Genomic DNA, 19563 nt, shown 5'->3' on the forward strand with positions numbered 1-19563 from the left:
CCTGTCTCCAACAGTGACCAGTATCAGCTGCTTCAGAGGAATGTGTAGTAAACCTTGCAGTAGGCAATTATGGGATAACTTGCACTCAGACTTTCTCCCTCACCCCCAATAGTTAGAGTGTGGCTCATGTCCTGAAGCATGAGGATACATCTACCTTCCAAAACATTCTTTAAAATGTCGAACAATCCTGGATGTTCTTGTTATTCATAAAAATGGGGAAAGTGAGAATGAGAGAAGATAATCAAATATAATTTAGTTTCAGTTCACATACTGCATGTTTTAGTTTTTAATACAAATGTATTTTATCTGCTTAGATAGATGGAAAACTATAGCTTCTGACAACTATTTTTAAGATTCTGATTTACACGGGGCTCTTTTCAGTAAATACGGTGGGGCGTGGAAACATTTTGAAGTTGAAATTCTGAACTGTTACAGAGAACTGAATTTAAATAAAAGCTAGAAACTTCCAGAACTGTTCAAGCTCTGTTATTCCCACAAATACATTCCATAAAAAGAAAAGTAAAAGCTAGGGCATTTGTGCAGTATTAAATGACTATCTACAATGTTATGCTGTGGTCACCAGATTTAATGAGTCACACAGCAATTCCAAAGCTAACCTAGATCAGTGGTTCTCAACCAGGAGTCTGGGGCCCCCGATGGGGCCACAAGCAGGTTTCAGGGGGTCCGCCAAACAGGACCAATGTTAGACTTGCTGGTGCCCAGGGCAGAAAGCTGAAGTCCCACTGCATGGGGCTGAAGCCTGGGGCCCTGAGCCCCGCCATCTGTGGCTGAAGCAGAAGCCTGAGCAACTTAACTTCATGGTGCTCCCTATGGCATGGGGCCCTGGGCAACTGCCCTTCCTGCTATCCCCTATCGCTGGCCCTGGCTTTTATATGCAGAAAACCAGTTACTGTGGCACAGGTGGGCCGTGGAGTTTTTATAGCATGTTTTGGGGGCCTCGGAAAGAAAAAAGTTGAGAACCCCTGATTTAGATCACCCCAGCTCTACTGTCAAAATGCATTTCTATTTGAAATTATAGGATAACCTCAGACTTTAGTCAATATATAGTTCTCATTAATATCTCCACAAGCCACAATTCCCTCACATATCATTTACAAAAAGACAAATGTTTAGATATACAGTTTATTTCATTACTTCATTGCATCAACCCAAGCTGTCCTTATAATTAGGATTAAGTTAATCTCAGCCTTAAAGGTGCACTAAACAACAAAGAGTATGTTATGGTTTACTTTCAACAAGGACACTAGAATACTACTTACGTGCAACACAACCAAGTTACAGTTGCAGTAGAAACCTTAGAACATATTTCTAAAGACATTTAGGAGCCTAAAAATGCAAAAAGGCACTTTGTAGACTTTCAAAAGCACCTAATTATCTTCAAAAATCTGGCCCCCTGAGTACTCAATTTTCAATCTGAAGATTGTTCTCATGCTAGATTTTACATTTAATTTCTTCAATTTGAAATGGAAAAAACTTAAGCGTGTTAATAAAAATAGGAAAAACTAAAGCACACGTGTAACATAGCAGATTTTAGATCAAAGCTTACATTAACATATTCTCTTTAAACTTGAACAGTTTAAGACTCATTCCAGACTACAAAATTGCAGTGTGATGCTTCTAGTTTGAGGAGCATATGTTACATCCTGTCTGTTGTGTACATTGCGAGTACTCTGGGGCGGAGACTGTGTTTGTTACATGTCTTGGACAATGAGGCTGATTTTTAGAGGTATTCTTAGGTGCTATCAAAACAGAGAAATAATAGGGTTTATCATAATAGTGAAGTAAATTACTTAAGTGTACACAGTTGTATGACAATCTTATATAATGCAAATAGACTAATTCTACCTCAACTTTAAAAAAAAAATCAAAGGTACCTGTATGAGAAAGTTATGAGCAAGTGAAAAAGGAGTGGGAAGGATTTAAATGGAAGGCAGAATTCAAGCATGAACTACAGTAGTTACTGCACACTACCACTAGAATCAAAATCACTGATATTTCCAATTAAATTAAAAACACTACTTGTGTAATGCTAAATCTGTATTAAAGGTAACCCAACCCTCAACCACCTATTTTACATGCAAAAAAAAAAAGTCCCTGACAAGCTATGAGATTTCATATTTAACTCCTACCTCTGCTCATGTCAAAAAGACTGAGCATAACGATTTGGTACATCATCCATTTTCTCTGAGTAACGAATGGAAAGTCTGCAGTACTATTTCAGCGAATTTATAGAGTTCCCTTTTTCAGATGATACAGCCCTGGGTCACCATGCCCCAACATCCAAAGGTGAGAGAGTTCAATTTCACAGCAGGAACCCTTGACTACTGACTGTCACCTACATGGGGACTGACCACAGCCATTCACTTCTCAGACTTTTAGGTGCTTTTTGGCTGATTAACCCCACCTGTTTTCCTTTCCTCTCCTCTCTAGCATAGAGGGCCCTACCTTCCCAGGCAAGAATATACATGTTGCTGATCCAAGCCCCAAAGCAACAGATAAATCCTAATTACAGGCGCAGTATTTTAACAGGTGTTAATTTAAGAACGGTAAGACAAAAATAAAATAAAGCATCTATTCTTGTCCAGACAAGGACTATGCAGAATCTTGCTTGAATTTATTGGATGTTCTGATTATAAAGGTTGGTAGCAGAAAGCTTTTATGTCAGAGTCTCTGCCCCTTTTAATTTTAACTCCTCCTGCAATTCATGGCAGGCTGCTTTGGAGACTCAATGGTCTGCCAAAAAGGTCTATGTATCTCTGTATCCAGGAAAGCACTTTCCCCCCCCCCCCCCAATAGTAAAGCCTAGATCTTTTTCTAAAGATTGCCCTTCTGCATGGCCATTTGGAAATACTGCTGAAATGCATGAGAGCAAGCAACCATTGCTTGTCCTAGCCTACTCCTCTGTCTACAAATTGGGGGACCCAACACAGCATAATAGGATTTATTCACACAGTACATACTGTCCAAGTGATTTTCATAGATGTAATACTTAATGATAAAACCTAAGTCCATAGACAGATGGATGACAGACAGCCGTCATGGGTTAACCAAAGGCAAAATGCATAAAAATCCATGATTTTAAAAAACAGGGCTTTTTAAATTTAAATTGATTTTTATTTATTTAAATACAGGTGCTTTTTAAAAATAAACCTACTTAAAGTAATGACAGCGTATAGAAAGATTTAAACTTATATGATCTATTATCATTTAAACGAAATACAAAGAATAAAATAAGCAGTAAGTTTTTTTTTAAACTATGTATTTAGGAAGTTTTAACCAGTTTACAAATCCTTGCCAAGTAAATATCAGAACAAAACAAAGACTTCACTTTTGTTTCAAGAGACATATAGGAATATAGCCATCAGATCTATTTAACAGGGTATTACCATATTACAAAGTAAGTATCATTACAATATCTATGACATTTCTAGTGATATTAAATTGAGTGAAATCTTTACACACACTTAACAGACCAGGACCAGGTATGTCTATCAAATGTTAAGATCCAAAAAACTGGATTGGTGTGCTGGGTTTTTTTGGCCACATGCATGCAATTTGAGTACTGACAAAAGGGTAACCAAATATCTAAGTATTTATCTGTCCTCTGCCTATTTTACTGAGTATATAAATCGTGTGAATTTTTCCATAACCTCCCATTTTTTGAACCATTCCATGAGAGGCTACCCAGAGCTGAGCAGCTACGAGCAGATGAGAGATTAATTCTTCTTGTTCTTGTGTGAGACCATTTCCACTAGGAAGCCCCAGGAGCATTATCAAAGGATCATTTGGTAATAAATATCCAACAAGTTGTGACAGATAGTTACCAATTGTATCCCAATACTCTCAAGTGACTGGACATGTCCATCATATGCATAAAAACTCCATTTTCACCACAATTTATTCCAGTTCGTTCAGTCTATTTATATTTTTTAACTTGGCTGGTGTGAAGTAGCACTGAAACAGTATCTTAAATACATTTTCTTTTATTGTGCTGCAGACTGAGGTTGCTGGTCCTCTTTTCCAGATCAAACCCCATTCCTTTGGCTTGATTTGTCTAGCCACATCATTTTCAAAGCATAGAGGGACATTTTTTGGTTAGGAAATCTGTCTGCACAGATTGATATAAATTAGTTACAATTTTCTGTTTTCAAATTGACTAGATGTCTTCGCTTCCATTAAAGTTAGCTTACTGTATAAAAGTTTTTTCTGGAAAGCTGATTAACTGTGTCTGACTTGAAAGTACTGGTACCAGGGAAGAGCAGACTAGTTAAAGTTATCCTTAATCTCTAAATAAGATAGAAAAATTTACTGAATAGCTGGCCAACCATGTTTATTCCAAGACTCACCCAATCTTTGAAAATCCCTGGTTTGCAATTTGAGTTAAGATCTGGTTTATTTGCAATGGGTGTCACTGATGAGGAAAAAGAACTGATCTTATCTCTAGTTCTATGCAAAACCCATACAGAGTAGCCTTTGCTAAGAGATGTGTGTAAATTTCTGGCAGATTTGATTTTTTATTAATCCATAATCGCCCAGCAATGTTTACACTGCCGCAATTTTCTTGTTCAATACAGACCCAGTGTTTGGCTGGGCTAGAGCACCCCCAATCCACTACTGCTTTGAGCTGGCTAGCTTGATAGTACCATAGAATATTCTGAATAGCCAGGCCATCCTGTTTAATGGGACCATACAAAGTATCTGCTCTCATTCTTGGTCCTTTCTGATTCCATATAAATTCTAACAACATCCTCTGCATTCCTGCTAGGGCTTTGTCTAGGATAATTACAGAAAGATTTTGAAATAAAGATATCCTTGGCAGAATATTCATTCTCACTGTTGCTATTCTTCACAACCAAGGAACTGCATACTTTTTCAGCAAATGAACAGAGATCTGGAGTGCTGGGATAGTGTTTGACATTTAAATCATCGAGCTCTTCTAGGTTGTTTTGAGACTTGAATTCCCAGGTCTCTTATAGAATATGTTGCCCATTTGTAACCAAATGTTTTCTGGAGGAGGAGCTTTTCAGAGTCTGGCAGATTTATAGCTTTATTTTCTTGAAATCCAGACAGTTTCCCAAAGTCCCGAATTTCTTTCTAAACTACTTTTAGGGAAATATTTGGTTTAGATAAAAATATTACATCACTTGCATATACTGCTATTTTCTGATGTGTTCCTGCAACTTTGATTCCTGTGATGGATCCATTGTCTGTTATTCTCTGTACGAAAAGGCTCCACAGCTAGTGCAAAAAGTGAAGGAGACAATGGACATCCCTGCCTAGTCCCTCTGTAATTCAAGAAGAGGAGATTTATTCCCATTAACTCACAAACTTTGTTGCCAAGTTTTGAAGAAAGTCAAACCACTGAATTGGGGAAGTCACGAGGTAAACTCCTGGAACCAGTCTACTGAAGTACTAAACTTCTGACAGAAGTAAAAAAAGGTTATCAACCTTTCGTAACTGTTGTTCAAGATGTGTTGTCCATGTGCACACACATCAAGCATTGAATGGACGCCATGTGCACAGTTGCCGGTTATATTTCTCTTAGTGGTATCCGTAGGGCCGGCCCTCACACTTATGTGCTGGTATAATGTGCACCACCAGCCCCGTGCCCTCTCAGTTCCTTCTTGCCGGTAACTCCGAGAGAGGAGGAGGAGTGTGGGTCATGGAATGGACATGAGCAACACATCTCGAAGAATAGTTATGAAAGTTTGGTAAAAGTTTTTCTTCATGTGCTTGCTCATGCCCATTCCATGTTAGGTGACTCACAAGCAGTACCACTGGAGGTGAACTCCATTCACGGACGTGCTGATTGCAACACTGCCCTTTCGAAACTGGCACAGTCCCGGGCCTGCTGGGTGATGGCATAGTGGGACACGAAGGTATGAACTGACAACCATGTTGCGGCCCTGCAAATGTCCTGGATTGGTACTTACATGAGGAATGCTGCTGACGAAGCCTGAGCTCTCATAGAATGAGCTGTCAGGATGGCCGGAGGTGGAACCTTCGCCTGCTCCTAGCTAGCCTGGATGCAGGTGGTTATACAGGATGAGATTCTCTGGGATGACACTGGGAGACTTTTCATCCTGTCTGTTACTGCTACAAAGAGTGTTATGTTGACTTGTGGAAGGGTTAGTCCTTTCAGTGTAGAAGGGGAGGGCCCGTCAAATGGTATGGTATGCAGCCAGCATTCCATATTGGTTCCATGAGCCTTCGGAAAAGACAGGGAGAAAAATGTCCTGGCTGTTGTGAAACTGCGATACCACCTTTGGTAGGAAGGCTGGGAGGGGAAGTAGCTGAACTTTCTCAGACACGGTATAAGGGGGTTCTGAGGTCAAGGCTCTGAACTTGGAGACCCTCCTGGCCAAGGTAATTGCTACAAGGGAGACAACCTTCCACAAGAGGAACAGTAGAGAACAAGATGCCAACAGCTCAAAGGGGGATCCCGATGAGCCTTGACAGCACCAGGTTTAAGTCCCATGGTGGAATCAGCTCGCAAACCTGCAGGTAGAGCCTCTCTACACCTTTCAGGAACCACACCATCATCTCGTGGGAGAAGACTGATCTACTGTGGACCAGAGGATGGAAGGCTGAGATGGCTGCCAAATGAACCTTGATCAACGATAGAACCAGACCTTGATGCTTCAGGTGATAGCCCAGAATGGACTGTAGGGACAACCGGCACAGAGAGAATTTCCATTATGAGGCCCAACAAGTGAAATGCTTCCATTCTGCCAAGTCAGTCACATGGGAAGAGTTTCCTGCTGCTTAGCAAGATCTGCTGGACCTGCTCCAAGCAGACTTGCTCTTCTGGGTTCAGCCACACAGCAGCCATGCCATGTAGGGAGGAGAGGTTCAGATGGGGTAACTGGCCTTGGTTCTGCAAGATCAAGTCCGGGGGTGGTGGGAGCCCCAGTGAAGCCGCTACCGAGGGGTCCAGAAGCATGCCAAATCAATGTTGACGAGGCAATGCCAGGGCTATTAAGGTAACCTTTACCTTGTCAGTCTTGATCTTTAAGAGAACCTCGTGAACCAGGAGTATTGGCGGAAAAGCATACAGCAGTCCCCCCACAGCCCAGGACAGCAAGGTGGTGTTGGAGAAGGAGCCCTTGCTGAGCCGAACTGATATTTTCTGTTCTGTCTGGTGGCGAACAGGTCCAACTGGGGAGTCCGCCACTTCTGGAAGATGGTGCTGACCACCTGTGTGTGAAGGAACCACTTGTGATGAGAGGAGAAGGACCTGCTGAGGTAATCTACTAGCACATTCTGATCTCCTGGGAGATGCGCCGCCTTGAAGTGGACTGCATGATCCACATAAAAGTCCCACAACCAGAGGGCCTCCTAACACAGGGTTGAAAAGCCATCTCGCCCTTGTTTTTTGATGTAAAACATGGCGGCCGTGTTGTCCATTAAGATCTGCCCTACTCCACCTGACGGATGGGGAAAGAATACCTAGTGGGCTAAGTGTATGGATCTGAGTTTCCTGACATTTATATGCAAGGAAAGTTCTTCCTGGGAGGAGAGGCCCTGGGTTCCGAGACTGCTGAGATGGGCTCCCTATCCAAGGTCTGAAGCATCTGAAACTAAGGTCACTGAAGGATACAGGGCAGCAAAGGGCACTACGTTCGTCACTGACCATGGGTCCACCCACCAAGTCCAAAACACTAAGATGGCCGACGGAATTGAGAGAATCATGTCCAAATGGTGCCTGCCTGGAAAACAGACTGAGGCCAGCCACATCTGCAGGTGTCTGAGATGCAGCCACACATACTGTACTATGTAAGTACACGCTGCCATGTGACCTAGCAACCTGAGCCACACCCCAGTGGTTGTGAGTGGGTGCGCCCTGATGAGGGGATTAGGTTTGACACAGTTTGGAACCAGGCCTCTGGTAGGTTGGCTCTGTTGAGTCTAGCATTGCCCCTATAAATTACCTGAACAGGGACTAGCGTTGACTGTTTCTCGTTTATTAACAGGCCCAACTCTTGACAGGTAGTCCATACTAAGTTGACGTTGCACTGGATTTAAGCTTGCGAATGGCCCTTGATCAGCCAATCGTCGAGGTACGGAAAGATTTGGATGCCTTGATGTCTCAGGTAAGCTGTAATTCCTTGGCCTGAAGCCCCTCAAGATCTTGCACTTGTCTTTGATGTTAGCTTCCCTGAGGCACTTTGGGCAAGCTGAATGCATGTCGCTCACAGGCATGGCTTTACTGCAGATGGAGCACGGCTTGAAACGTGGAGACCGGGATATGCCAGTCTTTGGGACAAAGTCCCTTAAGACCAGGACAACTATCTATACTTTAACACTTACTGTTTTAACTAAGATAACTAGAGAGAACTATACATAACAGAAACTGGTCCAAACCACCAGGGTCAGAAAATCATACGAGAGCAAGAAGCTGTTTCTGCAACAGTCATGGACAGTAAGAAGGAACAGAGGGGGGCCGGTGGCACCCCTTATAAGAGTGCATAAGTGCGGGGTTCCCAGGGGCGGTAGGGCCCGACCTGAGACCATTAAGGGGAAAATCTCCAGCAACTGCACACATGGCATGTGCACACCTAATCAACATGAGCAAGCACTTGAAGAATCTCATTTCTTCATTTCAGTTTATTCAACTAGTTCAGTTTGACGACTAGTTCATTCAAAATTAAGAAACCAACTGGGAGTTGAAGAAAATGCAGGAAAGCTTGTTTTCCTCTTCCAATCCTTATGAATAAAAAACTAGGTGTTGGTGAGATCTATGGGCTCTAAAATCTTGAAGGACATGATGACCAGAAACAACCAGTTCATTAACTAGAGATAATACTGCCTTTGATTAGTCAAGTCAGTTTTAAATGCAAATCATGTTAGTTCAACTTTTTGAAACTTTTAATGAATCTAACACCTTTATTTGAGAAAAATGTTGCAGTGCTTTTTGTGCATTTTTAAACTGAATTTGAATTCTAACTAGAGCTTAATATAAAATCACAAGAAAAAAGTTAATCTAAAATGCATGGTTTGCCATTTTGTAACAAGAAAAATGCAAAAATTAAGAATCTGAATAAAGGTAACGTAAGCTATTTAAATTGTTAACTAAATGTGTAAAGATAAAGTATCCTCCTGGTTAACAAAAAGTGTTACACCACATTTAGTGTAAAGGCTATATTTAGTTGCAAACATGTTTTAAATTACCAAATAATGAAAATAACGAAGTACAAAGACAAAACTTGGTTAAAATTGATTATTTAAATCAAGGTTTCCTGCTTCCTGATGTAACTCATGATTTAAATCAAACCACCCTGACCAAAAGTACCCGCTGCGGGAGCAGTTTGGTAATGTTTAGAAAGATAAATATAGCCTAAATGTATTATTTTTGTAGTACTGAATTGCTCACACTAAGGATTCAAAAATCCTCCTATGCTCACTGAAAGCTCTTTCCAGAAGATTTGGGCTTTAGAGGCAGCCAAATTTAAGTAGCAATATGTTTTTTTTTTTTCTTTTTTAAAAACAAGGAGATATTTGCCTGAAAGGAAATAGAAAACAGTATAAGGAAGTGCTACCACCTCAGAGATAGATGTGTGAGAGAAAGCCAGTAGAAAATATGAGCTAAAATACTTAGCAACAGGAAGGAAGGGAGATCCAGCCTGAAGTCATCTTAGGTAAAATGATCAGCTAAAGGCTACAGCTAATTTTATTGTGGGCGAGACAAAGAACCAGGTAGCAGGAAAGTATGCCGGGGAAAAGCTTCTACATAATGACTAGCCAGACAAATCAGAAAATAGATAGCTCTTAGGGAAAGGACTGCATTTATTTTATTTATTTATTTTGAAGGTCAAGAATTTGGACCAAGCCACCTGAAGTGTCCAAAATTGAAGTGAACGTGCTATGTATTGGAGCACTCTCAGAACATCCTGTTGATATTATAAAAAGCCCAGATCCTTTTGGACTTCTATCCCTTCCATTGCTTCTATTACTTCCTTTACCATCAGATCAGTACAAGCAGAAATCCTGGTGGAATTTGCAGCGTGATACAAAACTCTCAAACAACATTTCCATCCCACCCATCATTATTCCACTTTCAGACAAATTTACCTATAATGAAAGGTACACTACTGACACCTCTGAAGACCCAAGTCCTTTTGTCCACAGACAAGGTACAGCAGTCAAAGCTTCCCCACATTATCTTACTAAATTCCCTCCACTTTGTTCTGGAACAACCATCTATGCTTGAGGGAGGCAACTCAGTTTCCATGGCCTTTCTGTCTTTACCCTCTTAATTAATGCTACCATAAAAGGTGAGAATTATAATGTACACACTTGTCCATTGAGTGAACCAGTTTGTCTCAAGAAACTATGGTGACAAGTAAAAATTGGAAAACTAGTGAAAGATGGTGACATCCTTTAGTCTATATCAAATTGAGCCACTTTTGAACTAGTAAGGAAGAGGTAAAAAGGTGCCATAGACCACTGCTAGTAGACCACATTCCCTAGGTTAGCAAAGACATTTATTTAAAATAATTTGTTTAATATAGTTCATAAGGTTAGTGGTACAAACCTTTCACTAATCACCTCAAAAATCAGTTTTATTTTCTTGTATAAAGCTATGCATACTTCAATTACCTTGATGTCTTGTCTTGATAGAAATTTAATGAAGAGCTTGCCCCTCCTCCCAAACTATTGTGTTGACAGGTAAATACCTGGCTCTAACAATATTATATGTGATTACTTCAATTAAAAAAACAGCCTCAGGGTCTCTCGCATCAACATACATCAGAGTAACTGGCTCATTATTCCCCACAGGGTGAGCTAACAGTGAACAAGTTTTTCAAATTAGTACCTATTATATAGGACACCAAGTATAACATGTATAGTAAATTATATCAAAAGTACAACTTGAGTACCATTGACACCACACTTTCTCTGTCAGTATTGCCCCAATATGCAAAAGTATTTTATAAAATAATACTTAAACATGCATGTTCTAAACTCTTTTTAAAATGTGTGTGTGCGTTAAATCAAGTACCTAACTCCTGAGATACAGGCTTTGCTTTAAGAACTGCTTGTAATACTGGATCTTCCCAAGGCCCTCCATCTCTGATAATTCGAGTCACTAATTCCAGGTTCACATTTCCGTATCTGCTTAGGAGGTTCTGGCATTCCTAGGAGTAAAAAAGTGCATTAGATTTAAAACTGTCAAGAGGTCTGACAGACCTGGTTTAGTCATTTAATGGCTAAAAGAAGTCCAACTTCATGAGAAGGGTTTGAAAGTTACCATACAAGTTAAATACATTTTATAAAATATTGTAAACAAGTTTTAAGAAATACTTATTTTGAGTTAAAACTATGATTTAGCATACATGTTGACTGAAGCTATATATTAAAACAGTACCCATCTAGCTTTTCTGTAAACTCCAGGTTATACACAAACCCTGGTAAACATCCTAACAATGCCGTCAACTAAGTCTGACAAGTTTGTGCCATTTCCCAAACATTTGGGAAGCTGTCTTCTAGACTCCAATTAAGAGATATGTAAGTGGCACACATAGTAGGGCAGCTCTTCAGCTTGCATAAACCAGCCCTGATTTACAACAGGTGAGGTTTGGTTCAGTCATGCAGTCTATACTCTGGTAAGTTTATTCACTTCTGCCATTAAGATTAAAACAGTACAAAAAAAAAAGTTATCCTGGAACAAACTGGTGATTCTGGAATGTCCTAAAGCAGATAGGGTTTTAAAACCCTATAACTCTTATATCAAGCCAAGTTTACTTACTTCCAAACGTTTACTTATAGTATCTGATAGCAGCAGCCACAATTTTTATACTGCCCAAGTTATTCTTTCCTTGTGATTTACTGGTATAAAGTAGCCTTTGCCACCAGCATCAATTAATAACTTAACACCACAACCTGGTATCAGTCATCTGCGAAAAGAAACAAGGTACTAAAAGGAAAGTAAGATGGTAGCTGAATTTCTTTTCAGATCATTCTATTCAATAGGATTTATCTACCATTCCATTTTATTGCATACTGAAGTGTCTTTGGGACAATCCATATATTTCATGGAAGCTAGAAAAACAGCTTCCAGGCATTTACAATTCACTGCTTTAACATTCATTGCTGCTTTAGGTTATTTTAGCTACTACGCTCTTCAATTCATTCCTAAGTTTGTCTATTATGTTTGGGTGAGTTGTGTTTGATGGTCAAGGAACTGAAAATGATTTTCATCAAGACAATTTGCATGTAGGTGTTCGGTTGAAAAACAAATCGTACAAGTTTCCTCATTAAAAAGACCATTTTGACCATTAACGCACTATTGATTTAAAAGAAAATCAAACTAATGTGTGTCAAAATGCAAAATGACAACTGATAGGCAAATGGTTTAAGTAAATCAAATAAAAAGGGACAAACCCAAAAAGCGAAAATAAAAACAATTTAAGGGTAAAGAAAAAAAGGCCCATATTTTATCAGTTTCCTCATACATCCCCTCTCTATTTTATAAATTCTTTACGGCAAGGATTAGTCTCAACTTGAATCTGACATAGCAACCACACCTTTAGGTGCCCTAAATATTAACAAAAAACAGTCCCACAAAACTTAAGCAAAACAGACTACACCATGACATGCTGCATTCTTTAAGTGTCTAAACCGGCCCCACCCAATCCTGCAGCATGTGCCTAGGTAACTTATGTCAGATGGTTAATGAGAACATTACTGTTCAATTATAAAGCAGTTACTAGATGTTCGCATCCTATAATACTAAACACATAAGCCAATTAAGTGTGAACACAGCCTAGTCCTAAGCAATAAAAGAAAACAGTTTTGCTTTTTCAGTCCACTGTCTAAAATTGTGGATGAGGAAACTGTAGATTTAAATCATAACCTGGAACACCTGATTACTTGAATGACACTAAACTCTGGTCAGATACTTAAAGGAAAGCTGTCAGAAATTAGTCTGGTGATGGTATCTGTATTTGATTTTTTTTTCTGTCTCTTCCTAAAGAAATTCACAAAATAGAACCTTATTAATAATCAGTCATCATTACAAAACAAGGATTGTGCTCTAATTTATTTAGGCTTTTGATATGAACAGTAGTACCAATGGCAAGCGAACTAAAAGATTTTTCCTCTGATAAAATTAGAGAGGGGAAGTGTAAATAAAATGACTATCTTTCTTCACTCTACTGAAGTGTTCTACCAATGCTTGCATCCTCCAACACTCATGAAAGCATGACTTTCTACAAACAGGTTGATCTTCAAAAACCAAAAATTGTGTTTTACAAACATAGAAGCAAGCAGCAACTGTTATTACCTGGATTGAACCTAGAATATCTTTTAAAGGATCTTCATAGAATTCATCTTTTCCAAAGAACAGCAGCAATTCAAAAAAACTCCTACAAACACAAGTAATGACAAGTCAAAAACCAAACCAAAGCAAATCATTTCAGCTGTCTTCAGAGCTAGGGATCCTGAAATTATTTGGTACGTAGGCAAACTACAAAAACTCTATTACAAACAGTATTACATATCACAGCAGTTAAAATATAGAGTGTAGTGTTTTCCAAAGCACTTACCATTTGTTTGACTCTGACCCAATTTATACCAATAGTAAGAGCTAGGCAAAAAATGTTCAACACTGAAAATCCCACCCATAATGTATGAAAGCTATCCTCAGTTCTGCACCACTTAATACTTTTGGCTGTAAATGAGAAACCTCAGGTCTGGCCCACCCCTAAAAACTCAAACTACTGTGTAACTCATACGATTGTCAAAATCACAGGCATCATGTAAATGAAACCAAATTAATTAGAGATTTTTACTTCTAGTGTTAACTCGAACAGCTGCTGAAAGCAAGAAAATAGATTGAAGAGTTGATACTTCCTCAACTTTTGGATCTGAAAATTCCCAGTATGATTATGATCTCAGGCCACTCTTTTTGCTAGAGAACAAAGGAATGGACCTATCTGATATTTCTAAACAAACAGAAAAAACCCTTTGGGGACAGAAAATGCTTTTGATTTCCTTTATATATCAAGGTGATGCTATAAATTAAAGCAGAACTGTGTACAACACCTTTAACTTGGTTTCTGCTCACTCTAGGCATGTGACGTGGAGATGGAAATTGAATAGAATGAGGTGAAACTGTCTCCCTTCCAAATACATAATGTGCCATTGTAACAAAAACATGGCAATACAATTGCATAATTTATATTTGAAACTCAAAGCCACAACACTCAGGAAAAGATTCACAAATTTCTTATTTTCAGATTTTTGAATCTCATTAACAGCAGCTGCTAGATGGGATTAATTTTAATTGCACTGCACAAAGATTTAGCCCTGAGTTATCACTAGTCACAGCTAAGACTCCATGAAATCCTCTGAAGCTGTATTTCTACAAGTCTGAGTATTTGAGTGTAAGAAAAATTAGCAATTTGAATTTTCACAAATACTAGAATATACTTCCACGATGTGTAATTCAAGTCCTTGTGAAACATACAACTCTTGTCAGTTAGCCTGATAACTTTGCACAGGACTTTGGGTGATAGAGACTTAACCCTTAACATGTTCCTTTCTATTAAATGTCAAAGTCACAAGTAATTTACTCTCTCACCCACAAGTTTTCCATTCCTTATTTTATCTTGTCACTACATACTTATTAATTGTCAAGGTCATGTGTGATTGAAACTGTTGTACCAGAAAAATGACTAAACAGTTGATAAATTGTTTTGTATTGTCTATGGAAAACTTTTTAAGGTGTTTTCAAGAATAATGTTTTGTTTTTACAACCCAATGAGACAATTTAGCTTCTGTGTAACAAAATTCAAACTGGCATACAAATGAATACAAAATTGGTAGGTCTTAATTCTGACCTATTTTCACTGCTCCTCCCCTATATTTGTATAGTTTCTATGTCTTTCCCCTCACTCAATCCCTTTCCCACAAAAAAAATTGATTTAAAATTTCTTTTTGTAAGGAAAACTGCAGAGTAATAAGATACTGTGCTCTACTCACAGCTCAATCCTTGACAAATCCTGCAGTAAGTCAGTCACTAGCTAGAAGTAACCCACTTGCCACTATGTGAGCAGAGAAGGAGAGCAGTGAAGTATCCCGTGGCAAAGCTCCCACCTCTGCAAGATGCAGACTAACTTCCCTCCTGACACAGAACTGCTGGAGTACAGCTAAGCACTGCTCTGCCACTCTACTCTATTTTAGCTTACCACGTAACTTGAGCGGATTTCTGTAGGGGTCCACTACATCTAGTTCTAAAGAAGAGTCACTAAATTTTTTTTCCCAGTACCTTAAAGATAAAAATAAATGTACAGAAATTAACCATCTTAACTGCTAATAAAATTCTGCTATTTGATAAGGCAACAGGACTAAAAATCACCCTCAGTGTTAGAAATCTTGAAAAAACTCTAGCAGAATGGTTCAAAGATATATCAGAGGTTGTCATGAAAAATTAACACACCAATGAAGTACCCAGCAAAATAGACAGAGGACAAACATATTTGGTTTACCATTTATTCAGTGCTCCAACAAAGTACATTCATCAGCCAAAAAAAAAAAGCATAATTCTATTTTTTTTTGGGGGGGGGGGGGGGGGGGGGAATATTAACAGTCAATAGACATGCCTGGTCTGTTAAATGTGTAATCATTAGAAACACATTATGGACATTGTAATGATACTCACTAGAACATGTTACACAGAGATCCGATGACTATATTACTGTACAGTGTCTCTCAAAACAAATCTTACTATTGTAATAACTATTTTCTTTCTGATATTTACATAGCAAGGATTTGTAAACCTGTTAAAACTTCCTAAACAAACAGTAAAAGAAAAAAATAATGGCTTCCAAAATCAGGTTACTGGTATGAGAACTGTAGCAAAAGGGCTGAGGACCTGAATCATCAATTTGGCTGATTTTAAGATTTCATTTGAAGAAAGTTAAATTTCTAGCCTTTGGGGTTCCAAAAGTAACTTTGCCAATACAGCACACCATTGCTGTAACAAACCCAATGGGATCCATGCCATTTGTTTGTTATAGTCAGGGGTTCGTTATAGTGAAAGAGCCCCACCGCCCTGAGGGGTGGTACAGCTGATAGCTCCTCCAGCGCTGTTGCAGCCCTGGGGCTGGAGGTGGGATCCAGGGACCAGGTTTATTATAGCCGAAGATTCATTATTAGGAACAGTGTTATCAGAGTGTGAAACATCCGCACCCCTGAGTGATGTAATTATACCAACCTAAACCCCCCATGTAGACAGTGCTACGTCAACAAGAGGGCTTGTCCCATTGACATAGCTACTGACTCTCGGGAAGGTGGGATCACTACACCAACGGGAGAAGCTCTCCCATCGACGTAGGAGCATCTTCACTTAAGTGCTACAGTGGTGCAGCTGTGCCAATGCAGCGTTTTAAGCGTCAACCTGTTCTAACATTCTGGTCAGTTTCACTCTGCTGTTCAGAATTCTTTGGGAGTCAGAGGAATTCCTAAGAATCATGCCCATATTACATGCAGCTCCTGATTGGGAAAGTTATGAGGAGTACTAGAGCAAGACAGCTGAATTATTCATTCAGAGGATGCAAATTCAGAGTAGCATGGAAAAGGGAATAAAGTAATGAAGGCACTAAGCGTTTCAGCCACAAAGCTCTGGAGCATGGCCAGAGTAGCAGAGGTCCTTTCTCTCACACCCAAATAGTTTTATGTACCCAAGACCAGACAAAGCTCCATTTTCATTAGAGAAGCTAGTGAGAATGGAGCTTGAAGTTTATCAGACTGATGCCAATCATGGGCGGTCGTGAAATATTAAGGCCCAAACAGGGCTTCTGTGCAAGTCCCAGCATCCTCTGCCTTTGCAGCTGCTGAAGGTAAGAGGGGACTGATCTTAGAACGTACTGGTGGAGACAACTTATCCCTGTCTTTAACACTTTCTCTGCCTGGAACATTTATTCCTTCAACTGTAGGTATCAGATAAACTTTAAGTAGTGAAAGACTGTTTCAGAAAATTATTATAAAACAGCTTAGAAGTTTTGGTCAACTTAACAGCTCATAAGTTACCTAGAAAATAACCAATTAAAATTCACTTTCTATAGTCACTACTTTTGAAATTCATTTTCCAAATATCTCCTAAAGTAAAAGCAAATTGTTTTACTCTAGCTTCAACCCTAAACCAATTGAAAGGAATTAAGGTATGTACAAATGCCAAGAAAATCTAAGGTGAACAGTAAAGGCATATCTACACTACAGGCGGCACAGCTGCACTGCTGTAGCATGCCGTCTTTTCATCAATGTAGGTAATCTACCTCACCAAGTGGCAACAGCTAGGTTGATTAAATAATTTTTCAGTCTAGTTAAGTCATTTCTACGCTCGAGGTTAGGTCAGCTTAACTTCAGTGCTCGGGGTATAAATTTTCACACCCTTGAGTGACACAGGTAGGTTGATCTACATTTTAAACATAGACCAGGCCAACAAACATTTCTGTAAAAGTCATGTTCTTTATAAAGGGAAGTATGGTTGAGCTCTTTCTACACTAAGTTGCACCTAATTCTTCTCTATCCAATGATGAATCAAAAAGTTACTTTGAATTTGTCAAAAAAAAATATTTAAGATATTCTACATTAGAGTCTCTGTTTTTAAAAGGGCATGGTCAATTTTTGTACCTTCCTTCATACTAAAAGCTGTAGTGGTTCTTTTGCACAAGGGCCCTTTAATCTCAATCCTAAAGGAAAATCAGACCAATTTTGCTAATTGAAACAGAAATACCTCCTGCTAACCACAAATTCTCATTGCCAATCTGAAGTGAGATCAGTAAGTTTAAGTCACGTGTCATGTGACTGCTTGGAAAACTACCAGCCTCGGGAACTCTCACACTGCTTGGGAAAGACTACACTAACGCGAGCTAATTATCCGTTTTTATTTGGTTTCTGACTGAATTTGGGATCACCTGCAAATACCTTCATTCTAGTTTTTATTAAAAGTGAATCGTAGATATAAATTTTCACATTTCTTCACCTTCAACATGTGCTGCATGCTTAAATCAGCAGGCTCAGACGGCCAGTCAAAACAAGACTGAAAACTTCCTTCCCCATCAATCTTTTTACATACATATCAAAATTACAGTAGTTAATTTCATCTCTCCTGATGCTCCAAAATGTGATCTGACACACCACACCTTTTTTAAATAGGTATCTACATTCGTGTTGTTTACTGCAATTTGCCACACCATCTTTTCAGACAACATCGGTGCTACAAGTCAGCGCTTGTATACGTTTGTTTACCAACGACCCCAGTACACAGCTCCTGTATTAAAGTGAATATAGATGTTGCCTCATTTATTATGAATGGTTTGCTTAGTAAGTGCACAGAGAGAACAGCAGTCTCTGCTCTCAGTAGTTTACCATCTGGTTACCAAGGAAACCCTGCTCAAGTGTAGAGAAAGCCCATATGGGGTCAGGCAGATTCCTGTTTTTTCTTCTCTTCCCCCCCCCCCTTCCCTCCCTCCCTCCCTTTCTCTCTCCTTTCAGAGCTAGGACTTTGTATTATGTGTGGTGTATTTTCTGAAAGACTGAGACTTCAACACCCTTAGGGCTAGCATACTTCAGCAATGTTTCCTTGGTAACTGTTATGCCCCAGAATCATTTTGTGACATCACAGCAAAACTAAGCCAACCAAAGCATTTTTTTTTTGGGGGGGGGGGAAGGAATACTTTGTTTTGTGCTCAATGCTCCTAAAATTCGTAAGCTGGGGGTAAGCAAGCAATTAAGGACAATCCATTCCCAAACTCACGTGCATAGGTTTAACGTAAGGGGTGACAGATTGAGAAACTCATTCCACCCCCTTCTCCGGCAATTAGCCCCAATTTCTGATCAGTACCTAATCGAGACTAGGACAGACACTAAATTTGGTGTCACCGTTATTTATTATTTGTGTTGTAGTAGTACCCACAGGCCCCACTCAGGATCGAAATGACATTCTGCTATGTGCTATACAGACACGTATGAAGGTATTGTCCCTACTCTGAAACACTACATTTTTCTTAGAATGTATTTTGTTTTTACAAGATTCACAGTAGCTAATAAGCATCAACTATGAGCCAGGTATTAAACAACTTGAATCATGCTTCAGAAAATAACTGATCTTTCTCTAAAAGGCGATACTATGACTATATTCATTCTACTCTATAGGGGCAAGTAGTTTATCCTCAGGTACATGACCATCATACCTTGATAAATCTATTTTTTCTGGTTTCGCTCAACAGTTATTCACTTTTAAGAGTTATATTTCCACAAATCTACTCTATTCTTCAGTTTCACTTTTTTAAGTATATCATGAGTGCACAAAATAAAAGCTTCATGTCTCCTGGGATCAGTGATGATAGTTCAAAGACTAGGTAAAAAAGGTGGGTCTACCAGCTCACACTGAAGATACAAGCAGGAGATGTGAAGACCAATAAAGTGTTCCCCTACAGATATTTTTCTAACCCTCAGTTCATGGAGCTAACACAAAAACCCACATTGAGATGACTAATTCTGACCAAGTAAAACTAGTAACAAAAACAAACTAAG

The 19563-nt window shown here is 39.2% G+C and overlaps 1 protein-coding gene across 1 annotated transcript in view; it reads right to left on the reverse strand.

Moving 5' to 3' along the window:
* ZNF654 (zinc finger protein 654) overlaps positions 1–19563 on the reverse strand; it is a 59751-nt gene that overhangs the window by 19332 nt on the left and 20856 nt on the right. The window contains exons 3-4 of the mRNA XM_074972583.1: positions 13307–13388; positions 11024–11159 (exon numbers count right to left, since the gene is read on the reverse strand). Of these exons, the coding sequence (XP_074828684.1) occupies positions 11024–11159; positions 13307–13388 (218 nt within the window). The remainder of the gene's footprint in view (positions 1–11023; positions 11160–13306; positions 13389–19563) is intronic.

Source organism: Natator depressus, chromosome 1 (assembly GCF_965152275.1).
Source record: "Natator depressus isolate rNatDep1 chromosome 1, rNatDep2.hap1, whole genome shotgun sequence".
Lineage (NCBI taxonomy): Eukaryota > Metazoa > Chordata > Testudines > Cheloniidae > Natator > Natator depressus.